The sequence below is a fragment of the Haliotis rubra genome, unplaced genomic scaffold (assembly GCF_003918875.1).
Source record: "Haliotis rubra isolate DU_JTF1 unplaced genomic scaffold, ASM391887v1 Scf1073, whole genome shotgun sequence".
In the NCBI taxonomy this organism is placed as follows: Eukaryota; Metazoa; Mollusca; class Gastropoda; order Lepetellida; family Haliotidae; genus Haliotis; species Haliotis rubra.
This window is the reverse complement of record NW_025764974.1, coordinates 156,306-180,402: the sequence shown is the minus strand read 5'-3', so window position 1 is coordinate 180,402 and position 24,097 is coordinate 156,306. Positions and strand designations below refer to the sequence as shown.

The following is a 24,097-nucleotide window of genomic DNA, read 5'->3' as shown; positions in this document are numbered from 1 at the left end:
AGTGGCAGCCCTTCATGTAATTTCCCTAATTACAGGTACGCAAGTTTGTTTGAATTGTTCATATTATAACAATTTCTTATAATTAAGTCAGGTGTAACCCTGTATTTAAATAATTACATTTAATGGTTTAGTAACCAGGTGGAACCCTGTAGTTAAATACATTTAATGGTTTAGTAACCATTAACTTTCAGATATATAATATTTTATGTAAAATGTCACAATAGTTTTACTTGTTGTATTGATATATGGACACACCATGCTGGCAGTGGCAGCCCTTCATGTAATTTCCCTAATTACAGATACATTTATGGCACGGTCGTGTTTGACCAACCCCAAATGGCAGAATAAAGCGATTGAACACCAGCCCAGAGGTCGTGTTATAAAACCCTGCGACATACATGTTAGATAATAGTTTTGCCATGTACTGATTACAGTAATAATTTATGGAAACATTATATTTTTGTGTTTTCCGTAGAAACCTTACATACAATTTAACTTGTTGCACACAATGAAGTGGACGTAGATGAAGATTGTTATTTTTTAGCACATGGCATATCTGGGGGTCATGATTAACTTGCGTATTAAGTTTGGTGAACCTAGCATGTATAGTTTCCATGATATGCTGTGGCCAAGTAACCATCAAACACATTTTGCACCAAGTCATGTTTCCATGGAAACAACAACAAAACAAATTCTGAAAAAACTTTAAAATAGCAAAAGGCACATCAATGGGTAATGATTAACATGTGTGTGAAGTTTGGTGAACCTAGCATGTAAACTTTAAGAGATATGCTCCGGACAAAACCATCAAACACATTTGGCACTAAGTCGTGTTTCCATGGAAACAGCAAAAAAAAATAAAAAATTCTGAAAACACTTTAAAATAGCAAAAGGCACATCAATGGGTAATGATTAACATGTGTGTGAAGTTTGGTGAACCTAGCATGTAAACTTTAAGTGATATGCTCTGGACAAAGTTTTGGGACGGATGGACGGACAGACGGACAGAATGAACGCTATATACCCCCGTTACTTCGTAGCGGGGGTATAATTACATACAGACTTACCACATTGGTGCCCAGGTTTACAGGTTGTAGAAGGCTGTTTGTTTTGGAAATTAATGGTGAGTCTCTGTGACTCGTGTAATAATGTGTCAGCTTACAATGGCAATGCATGAATCCATCATGGAGTAATAATTCATACAAAACTTCATTATTAGTTATTACCACTACAAGCAATACATTAGGATTCAGGTATTAAGAAAATATAAATATAGAATATTACTTTCAACATGACGAGTATTAGCCTTGACAAAGACAACAGTCTAAAGTAATAAAAACTCTAACATATGTTATATTTGAGATTACACTTTCTCAGTAAAGTACAGATTCTAGTACTTTTGTTGGGTTGAGTCCGATCCGGGATTCGAACCCACACCCTCAGAGTCAGGCACCTAATTGCCAACAGACAAAGTCAGACGTCTAACCCGCTCAGCCTCCGGATTGGGCGTGGGTGTGGTTGTGGGTTGGAATCCCAGATGGGACTCAACCCAACTAGAGTATTAGAATCTGTACTTTACTGAGAAAGTGCAATCGCAAATACAAATGTATAACATATATTAGATTTGACCACTTTCTAAATGGCATTTGGCATTCATAATAAAAACTCATGAAAACGGTATAAGTTACTATTACATAGTTAAGTTGTTTCTAGATAAATCCTAGTCTGAGGATATAAGGACTTATCTCTTAGACACACCTTTCAGTAAGAAAAAATTGCCTTAATTTATTTTACAAAGTAAACATGTCATGACCAATATTAGAATAACATTGTCCAGATACTTCAATTTAGGCTCATTAAGATTTAGCCCAGTGTAATACCACTGAAGCATCTAGTAAATGTATCAACAAAATTAGTGCCAGTTGAATTAGGATTAGCAGGATTAAGTACTCTCCTCTGTCTGTTCATTTCCTTTAATGTAGGGTATTCTTGAGCACACCACATTTTGTACCATCAAACAACCATAGTCTTTTTATTGTTTCAATTTTAAATAAATAGTTAGGAAATCAAAATGTTAGTCAGTGAATTGTGTCAGTATATATATCTAAAAATGAAATTATATCAATCTGTTGAGAGTTCAGTCTGTTGTCAAAAGCAGGGAAATAATAACACCCAAGCTCCCAGACTCAGCCAATATCAATCAGCATAACAGGCACAACAAAAATTGCCTGGCCAAATGAAATAGCCTAGCTGGCCACATACAGGGAGATAATAACACCAAACCTCCCATATTCAACCTAGCTCAATGAGCATAGTAACACTAACAAGAAGACAAAGTCATCAATATCCCCCTCAATGGCAAAATACTCTTCATGAATATGTCTACGAGTTATGCTTATGTGAAATGTTTTGGTGTGTATATAGCTAAGTGGAGTACTGAGACTGAGAGGTTTCAAAGTTCTGCTCCAGAAAGGAGCACTACCACCAAATTCAGTTGAAGCCAAAATTGTTGCCATGGAAATGCAAAAAAACCCATTTTATTCAGAAATCCAAAACTAGCAAAAGGCACCAGTTCACCACTAGGCCTACCTATGTATGAAATTTCGTGATAAAACAGTAAACAGTTTTTAAGTTCCGCTCCGGAAAAGAGCACTACCACCAATTTCAGTCTAAGTCAAACTTGTTGCCATGGAAATGCCAAAAATATTTTATTCAGAAATCCAAAAATACCAAAAGGCACCAGTACACCACCAGATCTATCTATTTACCATGTTTGGTGAAGAAATAGTGAACAGTTTTAAAGTTCTGCTCCGGAAAAGAGCACTACCACCAATTTCAGTCTAAGTCAAACTTGTTGCCATGGAAACGCAAAAAATATTTTATTCAGAAATCCAAAAATACCAAAAGGCACCAGTTCACCACCAGATCTATCTATGTGTCAAGTTTGGTGAAGAAACATTGAATGGTTTTAGAGTTCTGCTCCGGAAAAGAGGACTACCACCAATTTCAGTCTAAGTCAAACTTGTTGCCATGGAAATGCAAAAAATATTTTATTCAGAAATCCAAAACTACCAAAAGGCATCAGTACACCACCAGATCTATCTATGTGCCAAGTTTGGTGAAGAAATATTGAACGGCTTTAGAGTTATGCTCCGGAAAAGATGTGCACGGACGGACGGACGGCAATAGAAATTGCCTATTTAATAGAAATTGCCTATCAGCCTATTTGGTCACATGCGTCCCAAAAAGGGGCAGCCTTTTTCATGCGTCCCAAGGAGGGACAGCCTTTTTCATGCTTCCCATGGTGGGACAGCCTTTTTCATGCGTGAGGAAGGACAGCCTTTTTCATGCGTCCCAACGAAGGACAGCCTTTTTCATGCGTCCCAGGGGCGGTGGGGTAGCCTAGTGGTTAAAGCGTTGGCTCGTCACGCCGAGGATCCGGGTTCGATTCCCCACATGGGCACAATGTGTTAAGCCCATTTCTGGTGTCCCCCGCCGTGATATTGCTGGAATATTGCTAAAAGCGGCGTAAAACTAAACTCAGTCAGTCATGCGTCCCAAGGAGGAACAGCCTTCTTCATGCGTCCCAAGAAGGAACAGGTCCAAGGCAACCTTTATAAAAAAAAACAATAAATAAAAAGAAAAGAAAATACATGCGTCCCAAGGAGGGACAACCTCTTTCATGCATCCCAAGGAAGGACACCCCCTTTTTTCATGCATCCCCAGGCGGGATAGGTCTGCCGAAATGCCTGACAGCGAATGTGACCTTCATAAAGATCAAACATCAAGTCAAATGTTAGTCAGTAGGGTTTAGACTCTTCAACCCTCTTGCCCTCAGCTCAGCAGCCATCCATGTTATTCTGTACTTGTAAACAAAATTGTTATTAGCTTCTTGTGACTTCGGACTCTTTGCTGAGCTAATTCCCCACAATGACCAGCATGCCATTCCACTAGAAATCTCATTGGTACCATACAGTAGGTGACCATAATAAAAACAATACAGCTGCTCATACGATCATCCACATGTCAATTTCTATTTTTATTTCAGCCTGCCAGCAACTGAATTTATCATTCAGGTTTGAAATTAGTCTGTACCAACCAATGTTTGTAATTATGTGGCAGTAACAGATTTTGTATATTAAGTAGAATTCATGCAAATAAATAATTGCAATTTCTGTTTCATATGGCTCTTATCTCATGTGGCTGGAGTGACCCACAAGTAGATGGTTGCACTTCTGTCTTGAAATAAGCTAGCTAAATGTTCCTGACATGAAATCCATAGTCTACAGCGTCCACAGCTAAGTGCATCAGTCCTGTGTGAACACTTGACAGTTTTTACTGGGCATAATAGTCTGTCCAGTAGATCACAATCCAATGATGGAGACAGAGATGAGATAGTGATAACCCGCTGTCCCAGAGGTCCCACTGCAGACTTTTGATTCTTGGCAAGGAATTCTTAGTAACACTCTGATCATGACTGGATAGATATTTTAGGAATGTAACTGATCTAATGTCCATGGTATTGAGGTTTATGCATTCAAAATCCCTGTTTTCAAGTGGTTCATAGGCAGCTGAGGCGATGCCCCGGATGAAATGTAAGAGGGACTGAAGTTACTTAAGTACCAGTCACAGTTACCACAACTGAGTTAAGGGGGCCTATGTATGACATGGTCAGGGTTCATCCACCAAGCGAGGTCGTTGAACATTAGATCCGTAGGTGTTATGACAGAGTCTTGCACATAGTTTCCATGGGGATATCCTAACAAAAAAATTAAAGTCTTTTCTCCTTCTGATAAACAGAACCACACATCATATCGTCGCCCTTTTTTCTAAGGCACAAAGTCCCTGTAACGGGTTTGTGGTCTGACCACCCTGCCTCTACTTGTTCTGATCTCACGACCAGGTGCTGTTGCATGAATAGAACTGTCCATAGTCCTAGTTATGTTAGGAGAGTTCACAGGAGTGTTCACATGAAAGTTCACTGGAGATTTTCAAAGTTTTCACAGGAGATTTCACAGGAGTGTTCACAGTTGACTGAACCTCTTTCATTGACCTTTTATCATCCATTCTCTGCTCTTCCAAATCCAATTCCACATCTTTAGTCTCAGGGGCGGACTCTTGAGATTTTCGCAGATGGCATCTATTTCTCCGAAGAGATCTTCCATCTTCTGTATGTATTTCAAACGATCGTACATCCACTTGCTGTTCTACGTCAGCTTTTTTCCATTTCTTTTTATCATGACTAAATGGCTTCATCCGAACCACATCTCCATCTCTCAGTTCTGAAAGTTCAGCTGCACTGTGATTGTAGTAGTAAGCTTGTTTAGACCTCTTGCTGGAGAGTGTGGCAGGGATGTTTTCAATAGTTTTCGGCTGCAGCAATCTACTTGACGTTGGTAGCCTCGTTCTCGTTCTGCGCCCACACATCCTTTGAACTGGCGAGCTGCCCACACCGTCAGTCGGCACATTTCTCAAGTCCAATAGGCCCAGAAAGGGGTCTGACTGTGCATGCTGAGACTTATTCATGAGTCTCTTGATGATCTTCACAGCACTCTCCACTTTCCCATTTGACTGTGGGTACCTGGGAGATGAAGTGATATGCTCAAACTCATACTTTGTTGCAAATGTATGGAAAGCTTCAGAGTGAAAGGGAGGTCCATTGTCTGACACAATCTGATTGGGAAGTCCATGCCTTGCAAAATGGGATTTCAACTTTTTGATGATTTCAGGTGCCCTTTTATCATGTAGTCTGTCAACCTCAAAATAGTCTCAGTGGAAGTCAACTCTGTAGAAACATCTCCACTACCCAAGACCTGGAAAATGTTTTCAAAGTTCACAGTGATAAGCTGCATTTGTTTATCCCCCTCAACGTGTTTTGTGGGGGGTATTAAAATGGACTCCGTCCGTCCGTGCACATTTGTCTTTTCCGGAGCATAACTCTAAAACCGTTCACTATTTCTTCACCAAACTTGGCACATACATGGATCTGGTGGTGTACTGGTGCCTTTTGGTAGTTTGGAATTCTGAATTAAATATTTTTGGTGTTTCCATGGCAACAAGTTCGACTTAGACTGAAATTGGTGGTAGTGCTCTTTTCCGGAGCTGAACTCAAAAACCATTCACTATTTCTTCACCAAACTTGGCACATAGATAGATCTGGAGGTGTACTGGTGCCTTTTGGTAATTTTGGAATTCTGAATAAAATATTTTTGGCGTTTCCATGGCAACAAGTTTGACTTAGACTGAAATTGGTGGTAGTGCTCTTTTCCGGAGCAGAACTCTAAAACCGTTCAATATGTCCTCACCAAACTTGGCACATAGATAGATCTGGTGGTGTACTGGTGCCTTTTGGTAATTTTGGAATTCTGAATAAAATATTTTTGGCGTTTCCATGGCAACAAGTTCGACTTAGACTGAAATTGGTGATAGTGCTCCTTTCTGGAGCAGAACTTTTAAACCCTTTCAATACTCTCCTTCCACTTTTCTATGTACACACCTAAATATTTGACATAATCATAACTCGTAGACATAATCATGAAGAGTATTTTGCCATTGCGGGGGATATTGATGACTTTGTCTTCTGGTTGAACAGCTATTGCACCAAGTATTGGTGGGGAGCCTCTGTCCCTCGTTATCAGGAATTCAATGGTGTATTCACACTCATTCCTGGGATTTTTTACAGCCACTTCACACTTGCCAACCGGTTGAGATTTCACTCTATTGTACATTCAAAGAGTAGTATTGACCTGTGTTTCCAACTTTTCCAGGTGAGGATCCTGAAACACATTAGCGTATATAGTATCTGGCAACACATTGACAGTAGATCCACAATCTAACTGAAACTTGACCTCATTTTCCTTGATGAGGAGGACAGCATAAATCTTCCATAAATACTGTTGTCTTTCACCATGTAATTGAACACTGTTCACATTTTCAGCATCAACTGATAAAATATATTCATCCTCAGTATCCTCATTACTCAGTAGTTGGACATTGGCTTGACTTGACTGGCACACATAAGCAAAATGATTTGGTCGTTTACATTTGTTGCAAATTCTTCCCCATGCAGGACATTCCTTCCTGCCGAACACATGACTGCGTCCACAAAATTTACACTGCAGAGACTGATCACTTCTGCTAGTCAGTCCAGGTTTAGTTTCCTTTCCTTTTGTTTTTTTTGTAACCTCTAGTTTTACTAATAGCTTGCACATCCACGGTGTTTGATAGAGATTTTAGTCTAGCAGCTGCTCTCTCATGGGACCTATGTCTATACAGTCTTTCAGTGAAAAGTTTGAAGACTGCAACAGTCTCTTGCAAGTGGAGTTACCACAAATGCCCATCACCATTCAATCCCTAATGAGACTATCTTCAAGCACTCCATAATTGCATGGTTTTTTTTCTTCCTATCATGCTCATTATTAAACTGTAAACCATCCAGTATGTCAAGAGTTTCAGAACCAATACAAGTTAACAGAGTAGCTGATCTGCATTCATCAGAATCTGTCTTTGTTCGAGAAGCAAGGTCCTAATTTTCCCACATTCGTTTGAAATTTATGAAATTTCTCATCAAGTCACCCTTCAGATCAAGCTTAGGAGGCAAGCGAATGTTCATTGGTACATGTATCACTTGTGGTGAAGGAATATTTCCACTTTCTGTTTCATCAGCCATGATTGAGTACTAGTAGTAGCGGTTTCGTTTATCCATATATTACTCACGACTAGCAATATATAAAAGTCAGTCACAGATTCAATATTGTCACACAATACATCGCTCGCATGCTGTCCACTATCGAAATTACGTGCGTCTCGGCTATTTCAGTCAAACGATATTCACAGTCAGTAATATGCAACAATTTGCAAAGTTTGGCGGTCGTACTCACTTCTGACACCATGTTAAGTTAAATGTCATGTAAGGTTATGTCCTAGGAAGACTTGATAACAAAAAACTGTGGTGGGAGACGATCACTTTACTTCCATGTTGGTTTGAACTCCACAGACGCTTGTTTGCACATGGACCTGTCATTGTACAGGCTCTGATTGAGTAATCATTATGCAGACAACATCCTGATAGTGTTCCAACAGGGGATGAATGATACCTTGATGGGTGTCGAATATGGCCCCTACATACTTCTGTACCTTCTTGGGCTGAAGAAGAACCCATAAATTCCTGAAGAAATCTCTGAGATGAAGCGAGTCATCTAAAAATTCATCTTTGTCTACATTTGAGACAGGAATTTGTCAGCATATCTTTTCGCTGGAAAAGCTGGCATCGGACTCTGATAAGAAATATGAATCCTTCTTTTTAGTGTCTGGCATAGAACTGGGAAGTCAACTTGACATAGGTCCAGGCTTGATGAATTTTCTGGCAGGGAAAGTCTTGTCGTAACCTCTGACCGATCTTGGACTTGGTTCTCATGTGATGCCAGAGATCCACTTCCCAAAACTTCTCTTGTAGGCCCAGCATTGCCTGCTCCTTTCGGTTCCTTGACGATAGGGTTTGGCTGGAGCCTCAAGTGCGAAGAGGAAACTGAAGTTAATGACTTAAGTACTTCCAGCACTTCCTAACACTAAATAGCTGATCGTCAAATGGCTGAGAGTAAAGCATGTTGCACATCTCCAGAGACACCACTGAGAGTAGCTTATGGAGATGATGATCCCTTTGTAAGAGTGTGAACATTGCCGAGGGTTTGGCTGACAGTGCAGTGCTTGTGAATCAAACACAACTTTGGCCATGATATCCAAGTACCCAAGTAGCATCTGGAATGTGTCATCGGCAATCTCCGACCTTACTGAGGATGGGTCTTCAACTGCATCAGCCTCCATCATAGAGTGTAGCACCTTTCTCATATCAGAAACATACCAGTAATTTAGCCCTTGAAGGTTGTTGATTAAACAGACAGACTAGTCAAACTATCTAATTCTTTTCTCCTTGATCGCAAGGTGTTCCAGGACTTTTATGGCCAATCTCTTGAAACCCTGGTCTATTGAAGGAGATGTCAATGGTAATCAGCTGTTGACAGCTGGATATGAATCTTTACCCTGTAGTGCTGAGCATCCAAGACAATATGGATAGTTCAAACAGTTGATGCTATGATTTGAACTGAAGTCTGTGGTAATTTACACTTCTGTCTGGTCTTAAATAATGGAGCTTCAGGCCATTGAGTCTCCTAATGATTGGACATCAGCGGCATGGAGAAAAAAAGAACTTCCAGGGCTTCAACTTAATCAGCGAAGGTGAGTTCAGATGGTTCAAGTGATTGGCCTAATGACACCAGCTCCGCAGCTTCTCTAATGTATTAGGATCGGCAATGATGTGAGACAAGGTAGTGGTATCTGTCAGGAATTCATCCAAATTATGTGTGTGTCCTTCCATCTGAAAGTCCTGTGCGGCATGTGGCTGGTGCGATCCATGTGGTCCGTGGTAATAGTCCAAGATGAATGGACATAATGCATTCAACTTGAAAAAAAGTTGTAACCAAGCCCCGGTAATAGAGAAAAACTCTCAAATGGTGTCTACACACTCACGTGACAAGAAAGAAAATGAAGACATTTGGGAGTCACATGGTCAACCACAGCCAAGATGATTATGACAGCCAAGAAGAATAGTTGGGGCTGGGGTGTGTTCAGTTGAGGGTTTCAAAACAGGCTGAAAACTTTGTTCCAAGTTGTTCCCCTGTAGGGCCATAAGAACAGGAGAAAGTGCATAAGTGTATTTGAAACAGCTTAAAATAAGAAAACTTAAACAGCTAGCTAGGGCTATAGGAATTGAAATGCTTTGTCTATTATAATCCTCTAATCATTGTGTAGGCAAATTTCATGTTGACCTACAAGTAAGATAAATATACATCATTTGCGGACTAATGCAATCATCATTATAGAAGTTGAAAAACAAACAACTACTAGTACTTTTATTTTCAAGAAGAAGAATTGAAAAAATTGGCAACCAATTTCTAAATTTCTAATCTTTTTTCTAAACCAGGCACCACAAACCTTTCCAAATACCAAAATAAATCTCAGTGATTTCAACTTGTTCTCTACTTTTGAATTTTGTGTTATGATCAAGTGGTTTGTTGACACAGCTTGTAAGTGCCAGTTTTGTTTTCATTGTCATAGACCTTCACATTTTGCATACCGTATCATCTAGCTGCTAAGACTTCTTCGAGCTACGAACATTTCGAGAATAAGGTCCCTGGATCAGATGATCCCTCTGCCTCACTCTGAATGGCCATCAAATGACTTACTATTGAAAGATAAGCAATCATGGTTATCCTTGGTTCAATGAATAACAGACAAGGAAATAGTTCAATAGAAAAAAATACTCTGTCCATATACCAGTGTGAATAGTACTGATGAAGGTGAAGGTTATTCTGTTTGACTGTGATAAAAACATGTATCACTAGTACCAATAATACCAGTAATCGCATCAAAACATTTTGAGAAAGTGTGACTACTAACATTTCAGTGAGGTTTGAATCAACACTTCCACTTGAATCTTTGATCCAGGCAAGTCAAAAGTTGCAGGGTAATGAATATTGGATCTGTCATGTTGAAAGGGGAGAGGTTATTGATCATCTTGTGGAAGACCAGGCCTACACCTATCTTAGAATGCAAATTCAAGACAAGCTCCAGATTGCCTAAACTCAAAACAAACTTTGGGCTGAGTATAAATCAAGTTTAAACAAAATTTGAAGCTCAGAGGCAAATGCATGAAACAAGGTCTGGGTTTGAATAATGTGGAGGCTCTTCAGGATAAAATTCTATTGTGTATTTATTGGATGATCCTCTGGTGATGAATTCTAGCAATTAAACAGCTATTGTTGTTGGACAGATTATCAAATTTGAGGTTGATTTGTTGCTGATTTTTTGCTGGACAGTACAGTGATGGGAGCAAACCAGATGATGTCATTCACCGAGTCTGCCCAAAGTCTGTCATTTAAAGGGCCACGGATCCAGACCAATTAAAGTTTCTTGCCAACAGTCTAATTTACGAAACCAAGCAGCAGGCTGGTCGGTACCTGCTCACTCAACCGTGACGGGCACGGGGACTGGGCTACTGTCCACCTTGGCAGAATTTCTTCGACCTAAACAGTGGGTCATTAGGAAGGGTGGATGCCCATTATATGAAAGTATACCCGGTAGTTCTTGTCTGACTGTAATAAAGAATCCCAGCAGTGTAAACATTTTCAGATTTTCTAATGTTTGGATGGTATAATGACTGATCCAATTTGATCCTAATTCTCTTTTTTACCTCGATATTCAACCATGTCATATAAAAATATGTTGTTTATTACCTATACTATGATATTAAAAACACACATTTGATGTATTTGAATCTGTAAACTAAACAACTCCACCTTGCCATTGCTAGAAAAAACTGAAAATTTACTTAGGTAAATAGGTATATACAGCAAATGCGTATATGTATTTCTTATGCAACAATGCAGTTCCATTCGTATCCTCAAAACAGAGGCGATCAAAATTGCATGCAATACAGCGATTGCTACTCTCTTTCTGTAACCCGTGTTTGGTGGTAAACCTACACGTTATTTGTCATCAATCACACCACTAAGATTGCCCGACAAAGGTTCTCATTTGGCATTTCTTGTGTCTGGAGTAAAAACTCAACATTACAAATTAAGGTCTGATGTGGCAAATGTATTACATCTTATGTAATATGCGCATGGAAGTGCAGCAAGAAGGATTATCAGCTGAGTTACAAAAACAAACATCAATCAAAGGATTAACCGATAACACGCTGATCGATTAATTGCTTTTATCTTGCACAATGGATTTGTCGGAGGTTCACGTTTTGCCAGACGCTTTTGTTCAGAATAAAAAAATCACTGATGCGCGATAATCCCTATAACAATAGGGGATTAACTTTTCTAAGATGCCTAGCGGTTAGAACAATCGAAAAAAAAAATACATTATCAGACAATAAAGGTATAGTTTTTTGATGACGTAACAATTGAATGACGTTATCCCGTTACTGCGCTATTCTAGTGTGCCCCCTCGTAATCGAACCATTTTACATTACGTCACAATGTAAGCGACGTCACGATGCATGTCAGTTGTCATCACCTCGTACGGCCTCCTACAGTAAACTACACCGTTGCATCCAGTTTCTTGGTTTGCTGTTGCTTCACGCAGCTAACATCACTGGTGGAAACATTACGTTTATGTTTTAGGACGGTTAAAATGTGTCATTTCGACTAACAAGTTTTCAGCAACACGGTAACGTTCATAATGTTTACATTCCCACAATGCAATTGTGGAATGTCGCTTGACTACTCAACTTCCTCTGGATGTACTGATCTAAACTTATGCTGGTAGTAGAAATGCAACGTTCATATTGCCCCATATGGTTTACGTTAATGACAGATGTAATTAAAATAATTCAGAGAAGATATTTAATCCGAACGTAAACCGTCATCAAACTGTTATCATTTGTTTTTTTCTGGTAACGTTCGTCTTAACGTAGGGGGCAGACACATCAATAGAACAGCGCGCCAGTTAGCCCTGTGCGAGGATTCTTAATTTAGGTCACCAACACCGTCGTTTGTTTTCTGCCTTAAATTAATCGTAATTATCTTTAGAAAGTATTAAATTTGGCATCTTAGAAAGAAATACACTTCGCCCTACCACCATGTATAGTGTAATAAAACACACTTTAAGCCTGAACTATTATAGCGTTAAAGCACTCGGACGCAAGCGTCCTCGTGCTTTAACTATAATAGTTCAGGGCAAAAGTGTGTTTTATTACACTATACATGGTGGTAGAGCGAAGTGTATTTCTTAAATAGTCTGCTTCTATCTAACAAACGGTATAACACACTTAACTTCATCTCGTTTTTTTTATTTCAGCAATTCTATTTGGTATATTTTCTCTTCTACATATTAGGTACATTTTCAGAAAATGGTCACTGAAGACATAAATAAATATATTTGTTACCATAAATATACAGAAATATACAAATATACACATATACAGAAATATACAGAAATATACAGAAATATACATAAGTATTCCAACACAGGGACACCAACCAGGTCTGAGACAATTTCCTCATATGCCTTTGGGGTGTAAGCCCCATTCACGAGACGCACCTTCAGCACTGCAAACCGATCATCCAGGGTTCGATACAGCTTCTTCCTGGGACGTCTGGAACCGCCGTTCTGCAGCTGAGAAATTGTAATTTCCACCCTGGACTGCTGCTAGAAGGTCCACAAACTTGAACAAGTTTGGATGACAGGCTGACAGAGCATTTAAAGGGCAAGTGTACACGAATAAATCACATTTATTCTTATGTGAATCAAAGTGAACTGTTTTAATTAGTTAATACCAATGTTTGAAAATATACACTCATTTTTCTTACAACGTAAGTATAACCCTCAAAATAAGTGCTGAAATGTTATGCCAATATGAGGTATTTTTTTGCCGAGCTAAACAGGCCAGAGTTACCGCCCTTTGATTATGACGTAATTGGTGCCACTTGAATTTAAACTGGTCTCCTGTCTAGTCCCAAATCAAAAGATAATAATACTGATATTAATCACGTGAAAAAAAGTTCGTGAAAATACGAAGAAGCATAAGAACAGAAAATGTAAGCAGCAGGACCGGATTGGTGCGTGTGTATTTTCATTCATAACCTCGCCTCAATGAAAATACCAAATATGTATAACAATGTTGACGTCCGTGATGACATCACTATTGGGAAGCGGCGTTTGCAAAATGGCGTGTTCACTGACACGAAGTTTTCGAAGGACATTTTCGTTGTTTCAAGCAACGATATATGCATAAATGTGACATGTAAGTAGTCCCAAACTTCTGACAGTCTGCTGGTTGTTATTTTCTTTTTGTTTTCATTGTGACCAAGGGAATAGTCAGAAATTAAGAGAAGTACCGTCATCGTTGTGCGTGAGTTTGCGCGTCAGTTATGGCGTCATGCTTTCAAAAACTATAATATGTTGTGATGAATCTAGAAAATCATTGGCATACACCTGTTTTATTTAACTATCGCTTGCTCTGATACCTTTCCCATGCATGTTCTAAAACTAATGAGCAATTGTATGCAACAAGTAGGCTTAACGGATACATGTGTAAAATCTGAGATTGGCTTTGTATACATTTCAAACAAGTATTCTTTCACAGCGCAAATTCATATCTTCGATATATTTCGTTAGATTTCACTGAAACACTTCATTATTGGTGACAAAGTCCATTTGTCAGTTTATTTTGAACTGTATGAGGAATTCAGGGATTCATGTAAGGAAGATGGTGTTGAATTTTATGGACTAAACATAACCGACATACATGTGGCGTGATTTTATAAACACTATGTAATATGGCTGAAACTTCACTTTGACGCTTATGTATTTTCCAAAACATTCTCAGCGATTCTCGGTTCATTGATAATGTTTCAGAACGAAAGCATTGGTGATTCGATCATACAACAACAAAACTACTGCTGATCACAATGATACATCTTTTATTTTAAATTCAATTCTCCCAGTAAAATTTGACATTTTACCATAAATTACGAAAAACGCAGTGAATGGTGATTTAGTAATGTGTCAAAACTGGCAAGATTTACGATGCATGTAATTTTCAGTAAATTTTATCTACAATCAGCGGATGCTATCATAGAAAAACGAATTTCAAACAGTGTTCAAAACTGCAAATTGCATTTATCTGCGTGATGTAGAGTACTATCGATATAAAAGTGAATTAGGTGGAAGAGGAGTGACATATCGTACGATTTATGTAAGAACTTTAGCAACAAACGTAGAATGCCGGCACATTCACCGATGGCAAGCAAGATGTAGTGCATACACGTTTTATAGGTTTCATGAAAAAAGGTACTGTTGGAAAGACGACCGACTCAGGTTGTATATGTTATACAATTTGGTTACGTGGTAACACTCTTAGTACAATGTATACGTTTTTTCAAACTGCAACGTCATTACAGTGTAGAACTGACCACATAGCAAGCTGACGGCCAAGCAACAGGTGGATTAAAACAGTAGCCTGCGCATCGAGACACAAGAACCACACCTATACCTGCACCACGTGAAATGGGTCTAATAAGGTCTGACGACGTCATTCGTTTATCGTTTGGGCACCAATGACGTCATTTCCAAGGGACATAAGCCATGGTGTGTTTATTGTGGACATAGAACTCTTGGTAAATGTTGAAAATATGAATTGATATAACGCAAATAATAAATTAGTTACTTCTGATTTATGTACGGGTTTGGATATAAAACGGCTTGATAAACACTTTTTATGAAGAAAACGTGCAAGACAAAAAGGTTAATTTTCGTTACACTTGCCCTTTAAATGAGAGTGCCAACCTTCTACATGATTGGTCGTTCTAGGTCCATCTGTATGAAAGTGGTTTCAGAGCAGCAGCTTGCGAACCTCAACCCACTGCTTGGTGACGTAGTTGGCAAACCGTTGCACACCCTGGTCATTCAGATCAAAACTCTTATGCATGAAACCAAAAGTTCTCGACATCACACACCCTAACCAAAGGAAGTGCTAATGTACACCTGAACATACAGCCCTTAAGCTCACACTGGAACACTTCCTTTCCTGCATTCTGCGCACCATTCTCAAAATCACTGAAGAATGTTGAACGTCGTAGATTGATGCTGTGCTCAGCTGCCTTCTGCTTGAGAAGTCTAAAGAAATCTGCATAGGTTGATTGTTTCTTATCAGGCAGTAGGCCATACACTAGAGGAAACATTTTCCTCTCAACAAAAGCATGTATAGTATAGATTTGATAGAATAAAGGAGGAGTCATAAAGGTCAGTAGCATGGAGCAGGAAGTCTGTGTTGGTAGGCGTATTGGTGAAGTTGAAATGATGTCGGCGCGCCGGCATGGCAGGTTTGGCATTTCCTTGGCTCGAGATCGGTACAGGCTGGAATGAATACCGTAGAAAGTGGGCACTGAAGGCACTGCTTCAGGAACATCTCTCCGGAGTTCTGGAAACAAAAACATAAGATATATAACAAATAAAATAGTAAGATACCATATGTTATAATTTTATATTCTGACTTGATATTCCATTTACACAATCCATTGCACATTTCAGTATCTCAATTACATGGTACAGTATTAAGGTTATGTCCACAATGTTAAACTTACTGTCTATTTCTTCATGGTAAATAGCCTGAACTGGTCTGGAATCACTCCAGACTTTGGTCTTCAACGTCGCAAGAAAGGTGTCAACGTGAAGTTGAACTTGGTCTTGATGATGGTTGTGTATGTTCTTGGAACTGCTGAGAACATCCCTGATGGTGATGACATTTGCAGGACAACCTGTCTTACAACATTTCCAATGAACTCGGTCCCCTTTTGTGCTCTTAACCCTAAACTTGTGATCAAGAGTGTCTACCTCCTCTTGAACTAGGAATGAACTCAATGTTAACTTGTGCGACTATAGCCGGCAAGCGACCGGACCGTTACTTTTAATCCGTTATCATCACATCAGCTGTCCGGCAAAGTTGGGTATGACCGATTTGTCAAAAGGTAGTGTTTATGTATGTAGATTTACTAATCTATACCGAATACACCCTGTCGTAAAGTGCCTGTGTAAAAACAACATCCTCCCTTTAAAGGCTTAACCGCCAATACATTGATTGATTGCTCATTATTGGCTAACTAAATTACTTTGTTAAAGACATCATGCAATTGTGCCAGGTGTGCTATCTTGGGTGACCAATCAGTCTCTACACCAGTGTGAAAAATCTCAAACGATATATTACTTTTTTGCATATTTGACTGATACAAGACACATGACATGGAGCAGGATTCTTTGTCAGCTGAAGGTGAATGGCATGTCGTTCCCTTATGTGGATATTGATGGATACATTCCTCGAACAAGGTAGGATAGCCTGACATTGTTGCTGTAACTTTAGTCTGTTTTAATTTTAATATTTGCATTTTGTTTTTATTCATTTATTGTAGCATTATACAGAATCATTTTTTTTCGACGTGAAGTGTAATGAGACAAACAACATACACTAGGTCGTGTGTGTAATAATACATAATCGACGAAATTGTATGACGAAAATGGGAAAAGAAATTGGGTGAGTGATATTAGGGAGTTGTTGAACAAAACTGGTTATGGTTATGTGTGGTGTGATCACAATGTTCAGTTGCATACCAGTTTTATCATATCATTTACACAAAGAATGAAAGATATCTATTTCCAGTCTTGGTCGGAATCACTACTTCTATCCACAAAATGTTTATACTATAATCAATGGAAATATGACATACGTTTTGAAGACTATTTAGCAAAAATCGGCGTAAAGAAGTTCCGTATAGCTCTCTCTCGTTTTCGTTGCTCTTCCCATGAATTACTTATTGAAACTGGCAGGTATGCAGGTATACAAAGAGAAAACAGAATGTGTCAGTTATGTAATATGAGTACTGTTGAGGATGAACTACATTTCTTTCTAATCTGTCCTGTTTATACGACTCTACGAACGAACTACTTAAAGCCATACTATTATAAGCATCCAAGTGTAAGAACATTAATTTCACTATTAACCGATACTACCACATCAATATTACAGAATCTGGCAATGTACATCTATTTCGCTATGAGATTAAGAAAAAGTATTGTTGCAGAAAAGAATTTATAAATGACTTCTATCTACTCATGTAAACTCTAAATGTACTACAGGCCTGTGGCCTTTTTAAGTACTGAAATAAAGATTGATTGAATCGACGTTGGCAATCTATAAACTGTCTAGATATTACAGTCATGTTATAAAGTCACAATAAGTATAAGCAGATCGTGTGCATTTTATTAGGTTTCAAAATGCATACAAATATGATAATGAACAAATAAGGATTATAAAACAAAATATAAAGACGTACATTGACTTATTTTTCAGTCCTAAAATTTTTCACCAATTTCACCACTAGCAGATGGTTAAACTTCAAATTGTTTTCATTTGTTATCAAATTAATGAAGATGGAAATATTATCGAGTCAAAAAGATTTCCTCTTTGTTGATCAATCTATACTTATACTATCAATTGTTTTTGCGGGTGGCGCAGCAGAGGTCACGAACCAGTCAAGAATTCTGGGATATCATCCGGGTACTCATGGGAAAAAAACAATAACAAAAGCAACAACCAGTCCATGGAAATTGCTCTTGATCAGTGCCCCTTTAAGGAAACCACTTCATCGTGTATATATACAGTGTGTAGAACAGAATAGCAGCCCAACAGACTCTCTCACCTGGATGAAGTCAGCTGGTTTTAAAAGTGAACCAGAAATGCCAAAATGTTATTCTTAAGAGTCAAAAGTTCACCACCAGAGGTTTTATGTTTTCTTGTAATAATTTTTCTTACCAGGTTTGGCAGCAGCTGAACTAAGGACCATGGACTGCCCTCCAGGAGCATGACTGGAAGGTGCAACACCAGAGGATAACCCACCAGGACTGCCTTTCACCTTAGGACGAGGAGCTTGGTACTGTAAGTATAAAATATATGATAAATTGGTGAGTTTGCATATAGTTGACATTGTACTTGCAAGTTTCACAAGAGGTAATAAAGGATTTGTGCTCAACTACTTCGACAAGTTGTTGGATCATCAATTACCCATGGAATTTGACAGCATTTTTGTGGTGATTAAACTAACAATGATGGCAAAATATTGAAATTGACCTTTGTTTATTTAAGTGTTCTGTACATTGTTGCAACTGCTATTCTTTGAATGTGGGCAACATGACCTATGACACATCTTTTCCAATCTGGGTCCTGCCCTATAGATAACATGTCCCAAGTCTCATCGCCTACTACAGTAAATCCTGCTGTTGGTGAGTCTCCATATTCTCTGTAAAACATTAGTTACAATTGACTTGTAAAAAAAATACTTATGTATAACTCTGTAAACTGTATGTGGGCTAGAGGCCTTGAATACAATAAAATTCTTGTCTTGTCTTGACTGGGCAAAAACTAGAGACCAAAAATCATGCAATCCCTGCATGTCTTGGTTCACATCCCTCAGGTATTTTGTGGTAAATGTGTTGGAAGACGCACACTGGCAGGCTGACTTGATCTGTTCAATGAAGACTGTCTTCCATGTGGCAAGGGATGATGCAATAGCTCTTATCTCATGTGGCTTGAGTGACCTGTAAGTAGGTGGTTGCACTCCTATTTTCAAGAATGCAAGCGACCTAGCATCCAGGGCATGCAGCAGCAGCCATAACACAAGGTAGTGGTATCTGGCAGGATACGGTCCAAACTAGGTGTGTGTCACATGCAAGCAACCGTTCTGTTTTCACAACAATTTCTACTGTCCGAGTTGATAGTATGATTAGTGCATCCTGTGTGGTCAGTGCGTCCGTGTACGGGTGGTAGAAACCTGTTGCTCTCTAACCATACCAGTTGAATTAATTCTATCTGAAAGTCCTGTGCAGTCTGACTCCGTGCGGTCTACTTGGCTGTTGTGGTCCATGGTATTAGCTCAAGATGAACAGCTTCTCTTTTCTCAGCAACTGGGTCAGTGTGCCCTCAGCTATCCAACCAGCAGATGCGATTCACGCTGCTAGTGCAGGCTGTCATGATATCCACACCTTGCATTTGATAGGATTCAGCTTGCAAGGGAAGAAAGTTGTGAGCAAGGACTCATGCTGATGAAGGTTCTTCCAGGTTGATAGCTGTCAATGGACTAAAAGCTTGTTCTGCTGCATCTAAGTCATCATGTTCTGGAGATAGAGCCGCCATGATTAAGTCACTGGATTTCGCTGCTGCTGAGCTAAAGTCTAGGGTGCCTGGGTACTCCTCCCTCTTAGCGTTGGGTGACAGACTCTTGATGAGCTCTCTGAAGGGTTACAGGGCTACTGAAGGCCTTCTTCTGTGACATACTTCGGCTCCGTGATCATGGGTCATGGTGAATTTAATCAGGGAGTACACCATGCTCCCCTGAGTCTGTTTGTATATCTGCCTATCTGTCCAATTCTTCAGTGATCATGGCAGGAGTTAGGAGATATTCTTCTCCTGTCTTCGTTTCACTCTAAAAGGATGCTGTAGACATGGTGTGACATCTACGACGTATATACAAAAGAAACATTGCTTCTCGACACACTCCCAGCACTGGGTGTGAGGATTGTACAGAGACATAACTTTACCATATAACAAACATTTTAGCTCCAAAGGGAGAAGACAAAATATATTTATGTGCCTTTAGATGTACCCATCTTAGACTTGAACAAAATATATAAACCTTGGAAAATTAAAACATTTCAGAGAAACAGATAAAAAAACATGTGCTCCTGTGTGCCACAGCAAAAATTAGCAATCAAGTGTTAGAGAGACGTATTCACAAGACTTGTGTAATTATGGAAACACATGATGTGAGAGATTATTGATTTCTAAGTACTGGCTTGGCTGACAATGTATTGGAGTGAATTGAAAGAAGAAGCTTTCTTATTTTATTTGTCGTTGGTCCACAAATTTAACATCATTAAACTACTACAAGTCTGTGTCACTTTCCAGATTTGCAGTATACGATGTGCCATTAGTGTTGTTGATATCTTATTTACCTTATCAAACACTAGCTCCATGACATTTATACCAAAAAGGGAATACCATCAGAGGAAGATTTGTGTTCTTTGAGGATTTTCCATTGTAAAGTTTTCCTGAAGCAAAGTGATACATGTAACTGAATCATTTTTGAAAGATCACATCTAAACCCAAAAGTCTTTGATGCAACCATCTATGGAAGTGTCCTCGGATCTTCATGCATAGAGGTATTATAGAGGCATAAAATACATATCTGCTTTCAATAAAATTGATTAGCATGATTCAGTGACTAGCCCTGAAACTGATCTTTGTGTAATACCACATAATTCTGTTCATTCTGAAAATGCACTCCTTCCTAACAGACAGAAATCTGTCATACAAGGAGGGTGAAAACCATTTTGTCTGTTCCTACAACACCAAATGTATATCTAACACACTGCACCATCATATGATCAAATACTGCAAATAAATAAAGACTATCATTTCCCTGTCAAATTCCTGTAACCTTTTCTACATGCAGGCAAATTGTCTCTGATTTGATTAACAAATTTGTCTGGTAAATGTGTCAAAAACATATCCCACAGCTATAAAGATATTGATATTCTAAGATTTCAAGGGACCTATACAGACAGCTAGATCCGGCACTATCTATAATGTGTCGTTCCATGACAATAGTTATTCAATAAACTGCTTTTCCACAAAATCAACAGCATTGGCATTTCTCACAGACAGAGCATACAAATTAACATATTGCCAACATTTTGTTGTTTTTCTGTAGTCAACAGACAAAGGTCAAGGCTCAGAAAGCAATTAAAAAATGCGAAAGAACACATTATGAATTATTCAATAGGGCTGGTGCGCTAATTGATATGTATTGTGATAAATTCATTGTGATAACCTCGAAACAACTGTTCTCACAGAAACACCTCTAATCAAGTTGACATACATAAAAAGGACCAAATATAATTCTGATGAGATGTTACCTGTAAACGTGCAGCCTGCTTAGCTTTGGCAGCAGCACTTGGTTGAGCCCTGTTGATACGCTGACTCTTTTCCTTACAGAATGGTATGTGACGTTCAGCAGCTTTAGTATTGAAACGACGTTGGCAGTGAGGACATTGCACGTAATCTGGTCAGAAAAAATCAAGATCTCAGTAAATTATGGAATTATCACTCCACTAAAATGTGGAAACACTGAGTAAGCTCAGCACACAAAGAAAATCCCTGAGTATTTACCCAGAGTGTTTTTTTGTGTGTGTGTATCAAATCATCACCTTTTTATGAATATAAAAAATCAAACAGACACAACAAATCCTGTCATGAACAATGTCCCTTCTGGTTTTATGGAAGAAATTTCTAACTAATGTTATGTGAAGGTAAAAACAAACTTCAAAAGTTTTAAAAGGTATGGTATTATGAAAGCTGAGGTAGACTGACTGACTGAGTTTTGTTTTATGCCGCTTTTAGCAATATTCCACCAACATCACGGCGGGGGACACTAGAAATGGGCTTCACACATTGTGCCCATGTGGGGATTCGAAACCCGGGTCTTCGGCGTGACGAGCCAATGCTTTAACCATTAGGCTACCCCACCGCCCCTGGCTGAGGTAGGAGATACTTACAACTGTTCATCATTACCCATCATTCTAGACAAGTTTTTGAGCAAGTGCTTGGACTTGTACTTGAATGAAGTCAAAAGCCATGAGCAACTTTGAATATACATATGTATGTCTCACTGTCTTGGTAAGACATCCTTTGAACCTTTACTTCTTTCAAGTAATACCTAAGATTATATTTTGATAAATAAAATACCTGCGCTGAGGATTACTTTTGCACCATATCAGTTCATTTGCATTTACTGCTGATTTTTTACTGTCTGAAAGCCAAGATTGTTTTCACATGATCAATGACATGAATGAAACCTTCTACCACATATATCATGTTTAGCATAACCCAGTGTTTTCTCAGTGAGCCACAGTTGATGAAGTACAGGTTCACTGAGCACAGACAGCTCATCATAACCCAGTGTTTTCTTAGTTGCCACAGTTGATGAAGTACAGGTTCACTGAGCACAGACAGCTCATCATAACCCAGTGTTTTCTTAGTTGCCACAGTTGATGAAGTACAGGTTCACTGAGCACAGACAGCTCATCATAAAGGCAACATGTTGCTTTGAAATGAAATTGAAATGCTGCAGTTGTAAAACTATTGCAGTACAATTTCAGTGGTTGTTCTTTGGTATATGCTGGATTTTGGCTGGTAACAAATGGTCAAGACTGGTCACTTTTCCGTGTGACAGTCCCAGCATCAGGCAAAAATAATATCTTAAAAAACTACCTTTGAGTCTCAGACTGTAATGTAGTGTTAAAACAATGTTCACCCAACTGTAAATTAGTCCATGTATCCAACAGACAGAAAGGAAACCCTAGTTTAAAATAAACTCCCCCTCACTCGTAGTCAGAATCAGAAGTGACTGGATTTTATTCACACACAGTGCATTCATAATATGAAACTTGGTGCAACTTGAAACTCAATTTATATAATTATAAAAGTCAGAATCAAACTTTGCACTGCACCTCTTCTTTATTGACTGAACGACTGAGTTTAGTTTTACACCGCACTCAGCAATATTCCAGCTGTTTGGTGGCCGTCTGTAAATAATTGAGTCTGGACCAGAAAATCCAGTGATCAACATCATGAGTATCATTCTACGCAGTTGGGATACGATGGCATGTGTCAACCAAGTCAGCGAGCCTGACCACCCGATCCTGTTAGTCGTCTCTTACAACCATGGGTTACTGAAGACCAATTCCAACCTGGATCTTCACGGGTTCACCTCTTCCTTAGACAAAGAAGATGCTTTCCTTATTTGAAAATAATCAACTCAATAATTTTCAATTGTTGGTTGAACAAACTTTTCTCAGTTCAAATTTTTCAATTGCTGTAATTCTTAACATAATTAAAACATCCTAGTAAAATCTAGGTATTTTTTATATTTGTATACTTATCCTGCATTACTCCTTAATGCACATACTGCTTTCCTTTGACAAGACGAAGCTGTGTGATGGAAACGTTGAAGAGAAGTTGTTCCAACTAAGCGAGCCGCCATATTGACCCGGAAAGTGCTGCATCACGTATCTTCACATTACTGCTGGATTGTAACATCTAAAGAAACATCATAGGGAGGTAGCGCTGCGATGGGCGGACGACAGGACTGAGTAATGCAAGATAAGTATACAAATATAAAAAATATCTAGATTTTACTAGATTTTTTACCTTATCCTTCATTACTCCTTAATGCATCTGTATCTGACGGTATGGAGGAGGGCAAACCTTCAGGTGAAGTACTCTTGAGAAAAAGAAACCTCCCACATCGTCGGAGATAATCTGTCAGCAGTCGTGGCTGATGACCGGTAATCCCATAGACCAGTTATGCCAGTAACCTTCTCGTCTGGGGTAACGTACACCAAAAGAGTCGCTCTGAACTGCCGTGGAGTTAATGGCATTTGGGATTGGTAACCTGCTGTGCCACCACCAGGGAACCAAAAC

General features: G+C 39.0%; 1 protein-coding gene across 1 annotated transcript in view; it reads right to left on the bottom strand.

Moving 5' to 3' along the window:
* Positions 1–24,097, bottom strand: part of LOC124280130 (zinc finger C2HC domain-containing protein 1B-like) — a 192,385-nt gene that overhangs the window by 41,535 nt on the left and 126,753 nt on the right. The window contains exons 5-6 of the mRNA XM_046716024.1: positions 21,532–21,677; positions 18,374–18,494 (exon numbers count right to left, since the gene is read on the bottom strand). Of these exons, the coding sequence (XP_046571980.1) occupies positions 18,374–18,494; positions 21,532–21,677 (267 nt within the window). The remainder of the gene's footprint in view (positions 1–18,373; positions 18,495–21,531; positions 21,678–24,097) is intronic.